The following is a 16,932-nucleotide window of genomic DNA, read 5'->3' as shown; positions in this document are numbered from 1 at the left end:
TTCCTCCATGCGTCCGTCAGCCCTATACATGTAAATTTCTGCTTCAAAGTTTTGGATGGGGTGCCTTGATCTCGCTGTCTGGGTCCCGATCTATCTAAGGATGGGTCCCACGCCATATTGAAATCCCCGCCCACAATGATGTCCCCTTCCGCTAGCTGTTCTATTCTATTCAAGATGTCCCTCAGGTAACCCTCCTGCCCTGTGTTTGGTGCGTATACTGTGGCCAAAGTGAGGGGTCTGCCTTCGATCGTTAAGGTTAATATTAGGGATCTTCCCAGTTTGTCTCTCCATGAAGACTTAACCTGTGCATGTAGGGAGTTTTTGATCGCTATAAGGACTCCTGCTTTCTTATCCTGTGCGTTCGCCTGAAATATTTGATTGAAGCTCCTGAGACGCACCTTCTGCTTGTCCCGATCTCTAATGTGTGTTTCCTGGAGCATCACTACATCATATGCGCCTTGCCTAATGGAGTGTTCCACTTTTTTTTCCGCTTAACTGGGTAATTGAGGCCTCTGACGTTGTGTGTCAAGATCTTTATCCCCATTGATGTGTGCGTGATATCGGGCTTATCCTATGCTCCCTTCTCCCGCTCCTCATATTTGAGTTATGCTCGGTTTTCCCCCGGTTCCCAATGCCCCTCCTCCCCCCAAAACTTGCGCAAACCCCAACTGGCGCGTTTCCCTCCAACCTCCCCCTACAGCCCTGAGGATGGCATGATTTCCTATTAGTGCTCAGGCGTGTCGCCTTGTGCCTCATACCCTCTAGCATTCTCAGGGAAAACTTTGAAGGGAATCCTAAACCCTTCCACGTGACTTCAGTGACTCCGGGTCTTCCACTCCCCTCCCCTCCCAACCCCTTTTGTATCTGACTCACATTTCTTGCCTCCTTATTCTGGACTTCTTGCGTACCTCCTACTCAAGCTTCCTGCTCGACCAGTTCTGCCCTTCGTCGGCTTTATTTCCTTTTACTAGGGCGCCGCACCCTTTTGTTCATCGTCTTCCACTCCCCCCTGATCTTCCTCGGGAGTGGGGACGATCTGTTTGCTTGTGGGGAGTCGTCATCCTGCTCCTGTAAATTTAGGATAGTCATACCACCTTCTTTCGTTGTTATCCTCTTTTGCACGCCATCCCATGAGAATAGTAGACCAAATGGGAATGTCCACTTGTACCTAATTTGACGCGTGGTGAGTTCTTTTGTGATTTGGGCCATGGCCTTTCTTTTCTGGAGCGTTGATAATGCGATATCCTGAAAAAATTGTACCTACTCTCCATTCATCCGGATATGGTCCATTGCCCTGGTCTTTTGTAGTATTTGCTCCTTCTGAGCGAACCGAGTGAGAGCCACCAACACATCCCGGGGGCGGTTGCCTTGAGTTTTCGTTCTCCTTGGGCCCACTCTATGAATTCGATCGGTTGGTATTTCTTCTTCCTCCTGCAGGTCGAGGATGTCCAGGAAGACTTGTTGCACCGCCAATTTGAGATCTTTGTCCTCGACCGACTCTGGCATGTTTTTGATCCTGATGTTGGACCTGCGCAATCTATTTTCTAAATCTTCGCATTGAATCTCAAGATTGTGCGTCAGACGGGTCAATTGTTCCTGCAATTCTGCCACTTGTTGGGGTTCTTCCTCCATGTTCTGCACCACCCTCTCCAGGGTATCCGTCCTCTCACCCAGTCCATCTACCTCTGTTCTTAATTCTTGGAGGGCTGATTTGAGTTCGTTCTTCATGGTATCCATATGCGTGTTCATGGAATCCATAAATTGCTGCTGAAATTCCCCAAACCACGCTTTCAGGTCCTCCTTCGTGGCCATTTCGCCGTGGGGAGCGTCTGTTTCCTGGGCGCCCCTCGGTGTCTTGTGCTGTGCGGCCTTGTCCGGGTTCGCCTTGTCCCCTCCCCCCCAAAGGTGGACCAGATTCTGGTCCTGCTTCTGTGTATGGGACGAGGGGGCCGTCTGTTTGAGCTTCCCTCTTGTCTGTGACATCTGGGTCATTGCGATATTACGCTGTCGGGTTGCCACGAGGCGGTGCAGGCCCGACCGCGGGCCCAAGAGCAGTACGGGAGCTTCTCGAAAGTTTGTGACTCACCCGCAGGGGCCGGCGATCCCCCACACTGTTGGCTGGTCCTCGCCCCTGACCGGCTGCTTCTAGCGGCGAGTGGTACCCTCTGTCCTGGTCCCCGCCTCTGCTCCAATCGCGGTGTATAGGCCGTGCGGGCGCGCTACCCGGCCGGGCCCTTGGCTGCGCCTCCTCTACGAGTCTCGGGTCCGCTCTTCCGTGGCGGGGGGAAGAGAGGGGCCGCCACGTCTTGCCTCCACCCGGCTCGATCTCACGACGCCCCCCGAGCCACAGTTCCTTCACCCGGGCGGGTATATCCTCCCCCGGGTCTTGCTTGCGGGGTGCGTCGCTGGTTCCGCCGGCGCCCCGGGTCCGTAAGCTGTCGCCGACGGCAAATGTGTCGGTGGGGGTGGTTCGGGCGGCGCCTTCCGAGGACGTGCCGGTGGAGTTCTCAGCGGTAGGCCTCCCGTGTCTTGTTGTGTCCGCCCTCGGTGTGATGTGCCCAGGGGGGTCTTGCGTGGGGGGGGCGCTCGGCTCCCGCGTCGATGAGGGCCTGCGAGTTCAGTAGGGGGGGCCAAATTCAACCCTCATGTGAGTCGGATGCTTCCTGCTGCTACTGTGGCGCGGGAGGGGAGACGGAGCTCAGTTCACGCACGTCCTCACTCCACGGCGGCCATCTTGAAGTCTGTTACTGTGATTTCTAATGAGCTTACGAACGTTGTCAAGACATTATCTAAGAAGAAGTGCATCAGAACTATTGACTTTGTCCATGAACTGTGGCTGTCCTGGCTCCATAAAGGCACCCATCTATCCCTTCTGGCTTTGGCCCTACTTGTTCCGTCATAGGTTACAATTGTGGACACTATTATTGCTGGGGTACAAGTTTATCTGCCTCCCTTTGGGAGATTGTAATTGTTTTTCATTGTGCTAAGTAGGTTCTAAAATCTGATTCTAACCTTTCCTTCCTTTATAAACTCAATAACTGAATTGGTAACTGAAAATAAGTGTAATACTGACCTTAACTGAAGTCACAAATTTCTGCTGGAATATGTTTTAGCATAAAGTATTTACCAACTGTTATAGTTATTTACATACTGAATCCAAACTTTGATTGAATGTTATATTATATACAACCTTTTAAAGAATGCTTTAAGTGTGCAAGTATTGGCTACTTGTACTTACTGATTTCAATTGTACAGCTCTACAGTTCACATTATGCCTCTTAAGATAAGCCTGGCTGCTCAGTCACACAACCAACTTGTGTAGTACAGGCCTATAGTAAAAGATGGGTTAGCTAATACCAAGCAGATAAGTCTTGTGTAGTCCTCACCAGTTGGACTGCACTTATTCTTACCTTACAATGTCCGAGTCTAGTCTCGGGCTGCTGTATGATTGCACCGTAGATGTTAATCGAGAAGTACCGCGTCTGGATCGCAAAGCCAAGAAGTGAATGATTCGTCTCATATTTAATCTTCTACCCTTTGGTGTATATACTGTCCATGTGGCATTGGCCAAAGTAGTTTTATTAACCTCTCCGCCTACTGTTCCAATATGGAGGATACCTTGACACATTTTCTTACACTGCCTTGATTATGCACGCATACGAATATCAACTTTGAACACATTTCTTAGGGCAAGAGGTTGTGCTCATTGGTTTATCTACTCTTTTGAACCTTAAATTAATGCCTTATTGGGAACTTCAGTTATACTTAGAAACTGAGTGTTAGGGTAATAGCGAGCTAGCTGCACAGTACTTTACACTTTGCATATTCTGAGCTCTCAAGTTTCCCATGAGTGTGAAGGCAATCCAATGCTGGTTTTTCTTGGCATCTGGGACTTCTAGTTTTACTAAATTTCAAATGCAAATTTAAAAAAGCTACAATTCCCAGTATTCAAAGGGTAAAAACAGCATTGTGTGGCCTCCTCGCCCATGGGCTTGGCAAACCTGTGAGCTCAGGGTATTGTGACATGGTTTTAATTCGAACGTTGTCTATTTTTGTGGATTATTCATGATGAAATAGTTTCATTCAGATTATAATACTGATGCAAAGACCTCACAGTACTGCACTATTGTTAAAAGATGGCGGCCCAAATGTGGGCTACCCACACTCTGTACAGCGCTCTGCTGCTCTCGAGCTAGGTCAGCGCTTTAAACAATAAAAATGAAAAACAAATAAAAAAGGTATTACTGTACTAAAGAACAGTTGCTGATTAAGAGTAGCCAGGAATTATGTATTTTTAAAGAATTGTTTTCAATAGTTTTTCATTTTTGTGGGGAAAGTGGTGCATATATTTTGTCATAATCTATTTGTGCTCTTCATGCTCTTATGATGTAAACTGAATAAAGTTTTTTGGCCGACTGATGTTGAATAAGTTATGCTTAAGACCAGCACACAAGGAGCTGAAGGGGAACCGCCCTCTTTGTGTGCCTCAAATGTCCAGCTTTATTCTCCATGGTGAAATGTGAAGCCTGTCTGTTGGTCTGACCCCTGTTCTGCTTTAGGATCATGGGAAAATGAGCAGGAACAAGTGCACAGCATGCAAGATGTGCTATATGTGCATGATTTTCCCCTACAGTGTGGGTATTGTGGCGTTTGCAGCATCTGTAATACGTATTATAAAAAACATGGACTTCCCTCCAAGAAATTGTGACAGACCAGTACAACTGCATATCACACTGTTCCCAGAACTGAGGCTCAAATACCAAATACAATGTAAGGGTTTTTATTAACCTTTTTGTATAAACTAAAATAGAATGTGTCAGGATGGTACCAACACTTCATAAACAATGTGTCAGTGTGATGGTATCTCCAAGTGCCAGGATGCATTATGAGGGAATGGCCAGTCTCTCAACAGTGGGTCAACAGAAAGGGGTTTACCCCTATTGTTCCAAAAGGGAATCTGCCAAACATATGGTCAGTCTTGCTCTTTTCCAGCAATCAAACCAAACAACCCTTGCTAGGTGATGGGGCCAAGCAGAGTGTTCCAAAAGTTCCTCCAAGTTCCAACAAAAGATAAAGGGGCAAATAAAAAAAGGTTCCCACATTCAGGATGAGGTCACTCTGCTCTGTGTAGGACTATTGGGGTTTGTCTGGACCTCTGACCCCTGGTTCGGAGTATAGGCTTTTCCCAGTCATGAACCCATGGCTAACAGACAGCAAAATGTTTTTGGCACCCACCTGCTCTCTGCCTCGTAGGGGTTTCTTTGAAGAACTCCTGGTGGGCCTGCTCACATTTTCTACCAGGTTGGACTTCAGCTTGATCCTTTCAGTTGGTTCCCATACCCCCTGGTGGGGTGTGGTAGAGATGTCTAGCCCTTCTCTCACCTTCTAACCGCTGCTTCTCCAGTCATTCTTCCTGGTCCTCTTTTCCACCCATTATACTGCTGGGCTGTCCTCCGTGTCCCCAGCCTAGTCGTTCCATCTCATTCATTCACTCACCTCTGCATGTCTTCTGGAACCTACCTATACTGACCTACGTAGGTGGTATCTGGCTCTCATCCCCTGTCTAAGATGGACTAGCTCTATCCCCCTCTATGGATGTTCAAGCCATTATTTATTGTCCAGATGGTATCCCGGCTCTTCCTCTTGCCAACAACACTCCCTCTTTGATGGTATGTTTTGTTCTCACTATAGTCCTCCCTTGCATCTGTCTTCTCCTTTCCCCTCTCCACAGCAGACGTCACCTCCTAGATCTTTACTTTCCTCCCTCTCCCCATGATAGGTCTCCAGTCTTGTTCCCTTCTCTCTTCTCTGTAGGTGACTTCAATCTCTCTCTCATGCTTTGGCCAGGTAGTAATCCCTCCTTCCAGCAAACCACTCTCCTCCACAGCTGCTGTCAAAATGATTTTGCTCTCCTGCACAATTTTCCTTTATGCCTTCTAAATGGTACCCCTCACTTTCCCCTTCAAGGTGTGGGTACTCCACTGTATCAGCTCCCAAGCAATCCTCTATAAACCAGCCACGATCTTCCTCTTGTCCACAGAACCATTGCTCCCTTCCTCAAACAATACAAGCTCTTTCCCAATCCACTTTCTTACTTTTCTCATATCACGCTCTGTCTCCTCCAAATGTACCAGTACCTCTTCCTTCCTGCGTTTCCGTTAACTTTCCTGGCACTAGGTCTCCAGGACTAGTCTTCCAGGGTCTGCTGCTCTCTTCCTCCCAGCTCACCCACGGCTGCACACGGACTGACTGACTGGGCTGGCTGCCTTTTAAAGGCTGATGTCTCCTCTTCTTGTGTGGTGCCTTGGAACATGACTTGCACCTGTATGGTAGGGGTTAGCCTTTCCAGTGGTGGGGCCATATGCCTAAGGTTATATGGTATGCAAGGGGACTGGCCTGTCGTAATATCCAGACCAGCTGCCAGTTTGGATTTTAAGCTTGGGCTGGAAGTGTGTGGTCTCCTTCCTCTCCTCCTGAAGCCATGTTTCTATTTCCTGCTTCTCTCTGGGTCTCTGCCGTTTTAGCATGTGAAATCAGAGTTCTGAAGCACTCTGTGAAGCCTGTGCAGCGATTTGATACAGTTGCTCTTCCTTCACCGCTGGGAAATTGCTGTATTTCATCTCCTGCAATGATTGCCCGAGTGGGACCACAATACATGTTTATTTTTTCCATTGCATAAGAAAGGCATGTTTGTTTTTCTCTTTTCTTAATGTTCCAAAAACATTAGCAATACATTTGTGGGGATCCCACAAACTCTAATAAATATTATCTTTGGCAGCATTACCGGAAGACTAAATGTATCCAACCCATTGTCCATCCTTTCAAATAGTTACAACTTCTCTTCCTTAAAGGGAAAGGAGTTGGTTCCCTTCTTAAAGTTTGGTTCTGGCTGGAGAGAGGGCCAGGCACCCTCCATACCCAATACATTTTTTCAATTTGCTTACAATGACCCTTGGGCTATGTGGGCCCCTAGCGGCGCACCAAGGATGGCTTGAATATGACTGTCACCTTCTCAAAGGCAGGAAGCTTTGTTTCAGCATTGAGGTGACTTGTGTCCTTTACTGCACAAACTAGGTGTAGACCAGGGGTCTCCAGGAGCGATCCAAGAAAAATATAAAAGTAATCCAAAGGAAGAGCACACCATGCAAGACAAAATCCCAGCTTTATTGAACTGTCGACTGGGAGAACAAATAGCTCTGTGGACCTGGACTGTAATACATTCTCAACTCCGCCAAGAAGGGCTACAATATTTATACAAGGAAATCTCATATTAGCATAATTTGTCAATCGTTACTGTTTTGGGGATGTGCTAACACAGAATTGGTTGGTTGTCACAGGGCGTCTGTTGGTCCATATACCTTAAATGTCCTGATTGGATAAAAACATTTCCTGGAACATCAACCTCAACACCGCTTCATGGCATCATGACCCTTAATCGTCCCTCCCTCAATTACATCATTATCCGCTGTCCTGCAGAAACTCTGGCATGCCATTGGCTGCCAACCGCTAAGGTACAGGTTGATAAATCCCTCATTGCGGATTGTACCCCCCACTTCCCTCGCCCCCCCCCTGCACCTGTTTGCTTCTGTCTCCTCTCATGCATCATGCCTGATTTTCTCATATTTAATTCTCTTTTACAGCTGTACTCGCTACCTGAGCACTAACCCAGCCCAGTTCCCTTCCCATGAGAAACCTTTCCTTCTGCAACAATGAATTTGCTACTTTGGGCTTCTTGGTGTCTCACCCTTCGCAGTGAGCTGTGGCCTTTCAAAACAACTGAAAAATGTCTTCTGTCTTGTCTGCCCTGGGCCTACTAAAATATGGTCAAACTGTTAATATACCTAACCCTTAATTTTAATACACTTATAAGTTATGTTTAAACAAACTTTAGAAATATTGCACTTTTCTGCATGTATACTTTTCATCACGACAACCATGCTTACCTATCCCTAGTTACCTGCTAGTTAAAACTACATTCAAGTTCAGTGTTTTCGCAAGTGTCCTTCCCTGAGCAGCACCCTATTCCCTAATGTGTGGCGCACTAGGTGTAGTATAGGTGTGATATACGTATGTTGTGATGTCACCCTTCACGTTGCTTTTGACGTATTGTGTTATTTATTTACTTTATCTTATATGTGTGTCCCCCCTTGTGAGGGTTGTATATTCACACAGGCCTCTGAAGCTCCTGTGCATTGTAATTTAATTCAGTAGGGCTAGGAGAAAATGTATCCCATATTTGTTCTTCCAGATATTTTGACCCAGCTTTTAGCATTATTTGTGAGTGATTATGTAAGAAATTAATTTGATTGTTTCTGTAAAGGGAACTGGCCCTTTAGCACTTTTCAAAACTCAGGCGGCTGGCAAAGAAAAGAGCCTATACTGTTAGGGTAGCTATGAAAGAAAATCAAATTGGGTTTTAGAACACATTTAAGGCTGGAGACCAGACTCTAAGCGTGGGACTGGGTGTTAAACCCATACTGCTTGGCGTGATCATGCTTTCAAGACAAACCTGTTGTCCCTGAGCTATCCTCAGGCCTATGATTTCTGTTTATGTATAGATTGTCACCTGCAGGTACAGATCGCAGCAGACCTCAGTCTTGGATTCTGCATCCATGTACCATGCATTAGGTCTTCAACACCACCCCTCGATCTTGCCTCCCAAACCACACTATCTTTGTTTCCATTTCTTATAGTTTAATTATAGCGGTTGTTGGCTGACGCAAATAACTGGGGACACTTGGAGACAACACTAAGGGAACGGGGCACAAGGAGATAGTGACATGCCAAGGAATTACGCGTTTGTCCACATTCCCAAGGTCATCAATTCACTCACTTAGCCACATATTGTTTTAGATTCAAAATACAACTGCAGGATTTGCCCTTTGTGATGAATCCAATTGAGTCTTCACGGATTCCCTTCTCCCATGTGGCCAGGGAACAGCAGCCACTACCTGATCATGACCCTGGGTGCGGTTATATGAGGGAGGCTCACATGGGAGGAGACAACTACTGTGGAGATGTTTTGACTTCATTGGCCAAGACGCTGTATTTCCCCCTTTCCCATGAGGAAGGCCTCCAATACCAGAGTTCTTAATGGCCTATTGTCATTCTGGTCATGCCCCCGCCTTTGAACAAAAGACACACAACTCACACAACACCTTTTTGTTTCGGATGTGCCTTTATGCTTTATGTGAAATCTGTAAGAAAAATCATCTAAGAGTCCAATGACATCCATGGGCTCCAACTCCCATAACCACCCAGGTACTGACACGAGGAGGATAATGGGGGAGTTTGTGCAAAGTGACAGGAGCTCGAAGTACAACATGCAGGATAGTTGTTTTTTCAAGTCTTCAGTACGTTGTACATTTAAAGATGGCATCTGTATTATTGAATCGAGTAGTGCAGGAGAAGTTGTTGAACTCCATGCTGAGGCTCATGAATGCGAGGCACATGGACAGGTGTTGTGGAACGGAAAAGGCTGCCAGGACAGGAGGAGAGACTCTGCATACGAGCAACAAGGACTGCAGAAGTTGGCCCGCTCGAGGAGATGGCGTTCTCCAGGCCAAAAAGGAAAGCCGGCGTGCGACAGCGCAGCCATGCAGGACGCTGGAAGAATGTCTGCACACTCCAAAGTGGAAAGCGGGTTAAGGAACCACACCGCTGAGGCGTGAGAAGAATCGGAGACGCTGGATGGAATTGGTGAGTCTGCCTAAAGCAGCTGGGGATACTGGGCCTTCCGACAAGCGCACCAACAAATGTTTGAATGATACCAAATTGCTGATGCAGAAAATACCTGAAGTTTGTTTGAATGCAGCCAAGACAACGTACAAATTCAATACCCAATAAGAAGAATGTTTGAATGCAGACAAGGCAAAGCACAAAGACAAACCCCAATCAAGTACAGATGTATGAAAAGTGTGGGGGAAAAGTTTGTGCAAATGTTACCATAGATAAATAGACCACATACCTCACAGTATTTGCTTTTGTGGTATAGCCAAAGAACCGTGAAATGCATAAGACATCCTGGCAGGCAATATGCAAAGTTATAAGAAATACTAAAGAAAGACTGCTACAGAACCTATTGCTTAAACAAGAACTTTGGGAGTCCAGTGAAGACGCAAAGGAACTATTAACTAAAGAGACATGTTTGCCATCCTATTTATGAATTCTGGGGAAGACGGATCACACTCTGGATTCAAGGGTCTTTACCTTGGAGAAGATTTTCCTTGGAGTCATTGTTATACTTTTGGTTTTGAACACTTTTGCAAACATCAAGTTAAAGGCATTTACTTGCACCCCTTTGTTTTGCTTGTAGCTTTGGGGTCAGGATAGGATGTTTTGGGCACAGGATGGCTTTTCAGTTACTGACATCCTGACAGACATATCCTTAGTTTTTGGTTTCTAGGTAGGTAAGTTCATCTTTAGAATAGGGTCAGAGAGGCATTTACTCAACCCATTTTTATTTAATAAATGTATTTAACCAAAAACATGATCACTTTGTGTCTGGCTTTTATTTCTGACTCTGCACACCTTGCTGACCAGTGTCCTCTACCTATTTTGAGTCCTCCTATATAATCAGTGTTGGGTTTAGTTGTATTATGCGTTCTCTGAGGTGGACTCTGTGCCTCCCAATGCAACACTGCCACCAAGCCTCAAGCCAACCCGACACTTGATATAGGTGATCTGTGTTGTAATGTCATCTGTCAATCTCCTCCCATTTTAGGAAGCGTATACACCTATGACTGGCGGCTTATCACACACCCCAAAGACTACAGTGGTGAAATGGAGGGGAAGCACTCACAGGTTCTCAAGCTCTCAAAGGTATGTTTTGCAAGCCTTGGGCAGATCGTGGCCGGCCCTTAATTGATACTTGATTCCGCTAACCATCTTAAGAGTTCCCACTTGATGTTTGGCTGAGTTTTCTTCAGTGTCAGATTTCCATGGTTAAATTCCAAAGTTTGCACATCGACCTGTAAACCGGCACTGCCACGTTTTAGCTTTCTAAAAATGTGAATCTGCTTTTTTAAAAAATATGCAAGATTTTGTTTAAAAGCTAATGGCTCTTAGCTACTAGAAAATCTAAACAGAAACTTGTGTCTCTCGGGGGGGGGGGGATAGCCAATAGCATATTTGTGTTTATCATCCAAATAAAAGGTTTTGCTACCATCAACTAGAATACGAAAAGGCAGAGTGGGTTATCAGCCTGAGAGTGAAGCAGTCTCAGCAGGTGGTCCGCCGCAGAGGACCAGGCATCTTTCTGGCATTAGCGGACAATGCCAATGTTGGCCTGAATGCTTCTGACCGCTCACTGCTGCCTGCATATGACTTAAAATGTCTCCTCTCTCCTCTCAAGCTCACTATAGGTTTATATGAATTCAAAGTGATAGTAGACGGAGACAATGCTCACGGGGAAGGATTTGTGAATGTAACGGTAAATCCAGGTACGTGCAATAAATGTTCATCTGATGGTTCCAACATGTCTTTCTGTATTACAGGGAACAGTCCCATATTTGAAGCCTAGGTACTCCGAGTACAGTGCAAGTTTTAGACTGTTAGTGGTTTCTCCGTCACTACAATGAAAAGTAATGTTGCATTAATTCAGGATTTCGTCTCAAATGTATAGACTTATCCAATGTGGTCTTCGTGCCTGTCTGTCTATTTCTCTGTCTAACTGTCCATCTACCATGCTCTCTATCAATCCATTTGTCCAAACTTAGTAACCAAGGGATAGTGGAGCCATTGTTCCTATGCAGTAGTGGTTTGTAGTGTATATCCCCCTGATTGACATTTTTATTTATTTTTATATTGTCATTTTTGTTAAGTGCTGGCCTTACCCAGAGCGTTTCGGAACGCCTTATGAGGTTCAAAGGCTGAACAGGTGGAACGTGAAATATTTCCAGGATAGGGTAGGCAAATTGGGATAGACAAGTGGTTGTGGGGGAGGTGTTGGGCTGGGTTATGTGTGGGGAAACAGGTATGTTTTTGAGGCTCTTTCTCAAAGTGATAATGGAGGGTGCAGTGCAGATCTGAAGAGGTAGGGTGATCCAGGCTTTAGGTAAATGCTTGTTTTTGTGTGCATGTTCATTTGCAGAGTGGGATGTGTAGGAGAAGCTGGCTTGCTTGTCTGGTGTTCGTGTGGGTGATGGGTTTAAGGTAAGATGGAGTTTTGTGGTGGATGTCTTTGAAAACAGTGCAGAGTCCTCTGACAGCAATCATTATCTGTGGTACGTGGAGCCGAGAGGATGAGTCTGTCTGCTGCTTTTTGTATGGCTTTCAGGGGGAAGCAAGAGTGTTGATCTAGTCCAGCTTGGCGAGAACCAGCGCTTGGACTGTGGGCGCAAGTCATCAAGAGGAAGGATGTCTGCATTTTTGTAGTTGTATGTTGCATGTTTAATGACATCAAGCTATGTGAAGGAAAGGTGGGGGTCGATGTTGAAGTCAAGGGGGTTGACAGGTATGGAGATGGACATGTGTGGCATTTCTTTTTCTAAAGAAGCCAGAAAGAGAATATAAAATAGGTTTTGTTCAAATTAACACTTATTGGTTAAAGCAAGCACCGCGCGCCAACAAATGCAGTTGTACATATGAAAATGTCCAAAAGTATTTAATACAGAATTGAAACACTTAGGTTGAAGGGACATAAACGCCCATCACTAATACAGGGCCACAGGTTGAAGGGAATAGCCATGTGGATTTCATGACATGGAGAAATGAGAGGTTGGAAACATCACTGTATGCAGCATGCAAGTATGGCAGGTGGAACTGATCTTCAAGAGGCTATGGGTAAATGGGACTAATGTGGTTGGGGTCAGTGAGCTATAATATAAGTTGGTGAGTGCCAGTTAGCCAAAAGAATGATTTTATTAGGAGGAGGGTGGCATCATTATTTATATTACTGGATAAGCCATTCTTGATGATACAATTAAGTTGCTTCTGAGTAGCATCACAGAAGGGCTGATCATCGTAGGAGACTAAGTGCGCTGTGCTGACAAAGATATAATGGCCTTGTGGTTGCGCCACTGAGGGTGGGCTGAAGATCTCTGGGGTATATTAGAGTAATTGGGTATCTGGTGGTTTGCAGAGGGTTACAAGTTCTCACCGCAAGGTGGAGCCATGGTGACTTTGAGCTATATATATTTAAGCAATTGAAAGGTAAGAGGTCGCTGTGTATGCCACCAAGCAGAAGAATCAGTTACAAAGGTGGCACATGGAAGTGTTTTCTGTGAGGTTAATGAAGTAGACGTAATGACAATTTTTCCATTGCCTGTTCTCCTTTAAATCGACCAGTCTGTTTACCTGTTCATCTGTCAATCTGTGTCTCTCGATCTTGCCATCTATCTTTCTTTCCCATAGTCTGTGCTGTGTCCTTGGTCTGGATGTACTAGGTTAAACAAGTCCTCTGTTGAATAAGTGACTGAATCTAGAATTGAGGGGGGGGGAATTGTTTTTTGTTGTAAATCCCTTTCTACTTTTGCCAGGTTTACACCCCAAAGCTTAAGTATCGTCAGATTTTCCAATCGTGATTAGCACGTATTTGCATCTTTTATGGGCATAGGATAACTTTGAAATGTTCATTTACAATTAACCATCCACTAGGCGACATGTCAAAACTTCAAATTAACTGAGTTCTTAATAGAGAGGCCTCTTAGATTTAGTGTATATATGAGGCCCTCCTGCTAGTTAGTGGTGTATTGCCAGGGCCGCTGGGAAGGACAGTTGGGAAAATCCCCTGCAGCTCAGTTGGCAGAGGTGCGAACGTCCAGTAGGCCTTGTGCAGCTGTTTGGATATTAGTTGTAACATTGAATAGTGTTCTCCTCGTCACCGAAGGCAAGTAGGAGCCAGTTCTACTGTGCTGGGCCCAAGGCTAAGAATCCTGGTGGGAAGAGAAGAGTGTTGCTGGTTCTTACGTGTGGGGAACTCTTGCAGAGAACATGAGCTACTTGATACTAACTGCACAAACATCTGCGAAATAATCTGGCACAATACATTTCAACAGGGCACGCTCATCTGCATAGTTCATTAATGAAAGAAATGAGTTCTCTTTAACCTGTCATCAGGAATGCAGAATTTGCTGGTTTTATTTGCTTGCAGATGTAATGACACCATTTATATTCTTTGATTAGAGGTCTTTATGTAGGAATAAACAGGGTTTTCATGCACTGCTAGTGAAAGCTTGGGTATTTGTGTATGTATACAGATGGACGTTCATTTGTCAGTGACCCCTTCCTTTTCCCCATGACTGATTGATCTATTATATTTTTGCTGCAGAGCCTAGAGTCAACCAGCCACCAGTGGCCATTGTGTCACCTCCCTCCCAAGTCATTAACCTGCCAACTACCTCCACAGTCATCGATGGAAGCCGTGAGTGCAATCCATGCCGCGTAGCCTTTCTTTCTTTCTCTGGGGACTGATAGAAGATGAGCTTTATTTTTTAATATGGGGATGAAGGCAGTGCTACGGATATAGGATGATTGAGGGAAAGTACTTGTCTCATGCATGACATCCTTGCCGCTTGGCACTGTAGGGGCGTAGAAAGAGGGGCACAACCCTATTTACATGATGGTAAGTCCTATAATGTTTTTCCTGGTGATACTGACCACTATCTTCTGTGGATGGTGGCTGGTGGAATGGTATAGCTCACCATTTATAGTAAGGATGTGGATTGGCTGCTTTCCCTTGGAGGGTAAAACTTTGGCAACTAGGTGGCACCGCGGTCTGTGAGAGAGTTCAGTTTTCATGTGACGAATGTCATTGAGGCTTAAACAAGGGATTGGTTATCTTTCCAGGAATCCAAGATAAATAGCACAGTAACACTGAGTAAATCCATTTCTCATTTGTTATCCTACTAGACTAGTAGGCCATTGGTCATCAAGAAATACCATTGGGGCACTGATTAATTACACTGGGGTACGAGAGGTGGTGTGAGGGTTTCTGTCATTATCAACCAGGTAAATATCTTGAGATAAGCCTGCTGCACCCGGGACTGGAAAGCAAGTACCACAATATCATAAGAAAATATTGGCAGGGGTGTGAATTTGAGTTCTAATATATGGGGAGCTCCCAAAGTAGTCTTTAGTGTTTTGGTGGGACCTAGTATTTATAATTTTAACCTGTTCTTTAATTTAGAAAGTAAAGATGATGATAAAATTGTCAGCTACCACTGGGAGGAACTGAAAGGACCACTGCGAGAAGAGAAAGTCTCTGCTGACACTGCCATTCTGAAGCTCACTAATCTAGTTCCCGGGAATTATACTTTCAGGTGAGTTTGAAAACAAATTGGGTCTTTTAAGCCACTCCCTACATGTTTTCCGGGTTCCTTGGCACCTCTTTACCCCCAGTTGCATGCCCCCAGGTATCCTTTAGGCTTACTCTCCACTGCATGACCTCAGGGCCCTTCAAACCACCGCTTACTGCCAGCTCCAAGGATCCTTCATATCTCCTCCCACTGCTGGACCTAGAAAGCGTCGGGCCGCCTCTCCTCAAACCACGCTCCCGGGGCCGTTCAAGCCAATTCCAAGGGTCCTTTAGAACTCCTCAATCCCCCTCCCACTGCAGGCCCCCAGGCTGTCCTTCAGGCCTCATGCTGCAAGGTTCTTAAAGCACCCCTTACAAGCTTTTAAGGTCCTTTTTAAAGGCTTCACCTGCACGTCCGTGTGGCCTTTAATGCCTCCACCCACATCACCAAGTCCATAAGCCCTTCTCTGGCCCAACCCTATTAGTCCTTCAGGCCCCCTTTCCACACACCTTCAAGACCCTTAGTGTCCCTCAGACGTCCCTTAGGTCATTCAGGCCTTCCCGCAAGCCCCAAGAGTAGCTCCACATTTCCATTATGCCCCCGCCTGATACCAATCCGTCTGGGTTCTCCTGACCGCCAGCAAGTCCCCTCCCCCTTTTGGAACCTTGCGCAAGCCATGCTTGTGTAGTCCGCTACTCTTACGTCCTGTCCCCTTTCCTCCATACTGTATGGGCATCCCTTCCAAGGGACGGGAGACGGAAACTTTTTCACCAGAAAAAACCTTCTTCCCCTTTAAATTTAGAGGCGCACAGGGTCGCTGCCCAGGGAGCATGCGCTGCCCTGACTCTGCCAGTCCCCTTTTCCGCGTCGACGGGAACGGGCCGAATTCACCAGCGCTCCTGGGATTGGCTTTGGCCATGTAATTCCACACACAAATACTTCTTCTCTTTGTCTTTTTTGTCTTTTTTTATCATTCAGGTACTCGGTCCTCAGGCGTCACGCTCCTCCCCGGCGCATGTTGACTTCTACAGGGTTCAGCAGGTGTCCATCCTGCAACAGGTTCTTCCCAACTTCAGACCCCCACGCCCTCTGCCTATGTTGCCTTGGCTCAGACCACGGTTGGCTTTCATGTTCGGCGTGTGACTCGCTGTCCTCGAAGGCGCTGAAGAACAGACTCGCCAGGTGGAGGGAGCTCTTCCAGAGGTCCCCTCCAGAGGATCTCAAGAACTTCGTGAAGCATTGAGCCAGGCCCCAGGTAGGGCCAGCGCACCCAGCAAGGGAGACTCCTTCCCAGGGATTCTCCCGTGCGGTAGGGACCAGCCAGGTCCTTCTACCAGCACGTGGCCCGAGGCTCCTACAGATACTGGCCTTCGGGGTCGAGGGGTCCTTGGATCCTCCCAGGCGCGGGGTCGAGGGACCGGAAGGTTCTTGTACCGGGTCTACACCCGAGGGGCTACGTCCCTTTACCTGCACAATGGCTGAGAGGCTACGCCCTAATACCGGCAATACGTCCGAGGGGGTGCCTAAATGCAGCTCTACCGACACCCCGGGCCAGAGCCCGAGGAGCAGGATAAGCTTTGTGATCCACACGCAAGAGTATCGGATGAGGCCGGGCCCAGCGGGCTGAGCAACACGTCGCAGGCAGCTCTACAAAATGGCAGCCGCGCCAGAAAGGGACACCCGTCCGGCGCCATTC

At 46.5% G+C, this 16,932-nt stretch overlaps 1 protein-coding gene across 1 annotated transcript in view; it reads left to right on the top strand.

The window, feature by feature from the left end:
• The window catches only part of KIAA0319L (KIAA0319 like), a 940,271-nt gene that overhangs the window by 602,153 nt on the left and 321,186 nt on the right, over nt 1–16,932 (top strand). Inside the window, exons 6-9 of the mRNA XM_069622595.1 lie at nt 10,724–10,821; nt 11,354–11,441; nt 14,270–14,362; nt 15,128–15,260. Coding sequence (XP_069478696.1) covers nt 10,724–10,821; nt 11,354–11,441; nt 14,270–14,362; nt 15,128–15,260 — 412 coding nt within the window. The remainder of the gene's footprint in view (nt 1–10,723; nt 10,822–11,353; nt 11,442–14,269; nt 14,363–15,127; nt 15,261–16,932) is intronic.

The sequence above is a fragment of the Ambystoma mexicanum genome, chromosome 11 (assembly GCF_040938575.1).
Source record: "Ambystoma mexicanum isolate Mex_15411 chromosome 11, UKY_AmexF1_1, whole genome shotgun sequence".
Taxonomy (NCBI): domain Eukaryota; kingdom Metazoa; phylum Chordata; class Amphibia; order Caudata; family Ambystomatidae; genus Ambystoma; species Ambystoma mexicanum.
The sequence above is the reverse complement of the archived record's forward strand: the minus strand, read 5'-3'. Positions and strand labels throughout refer to the sequence as shown.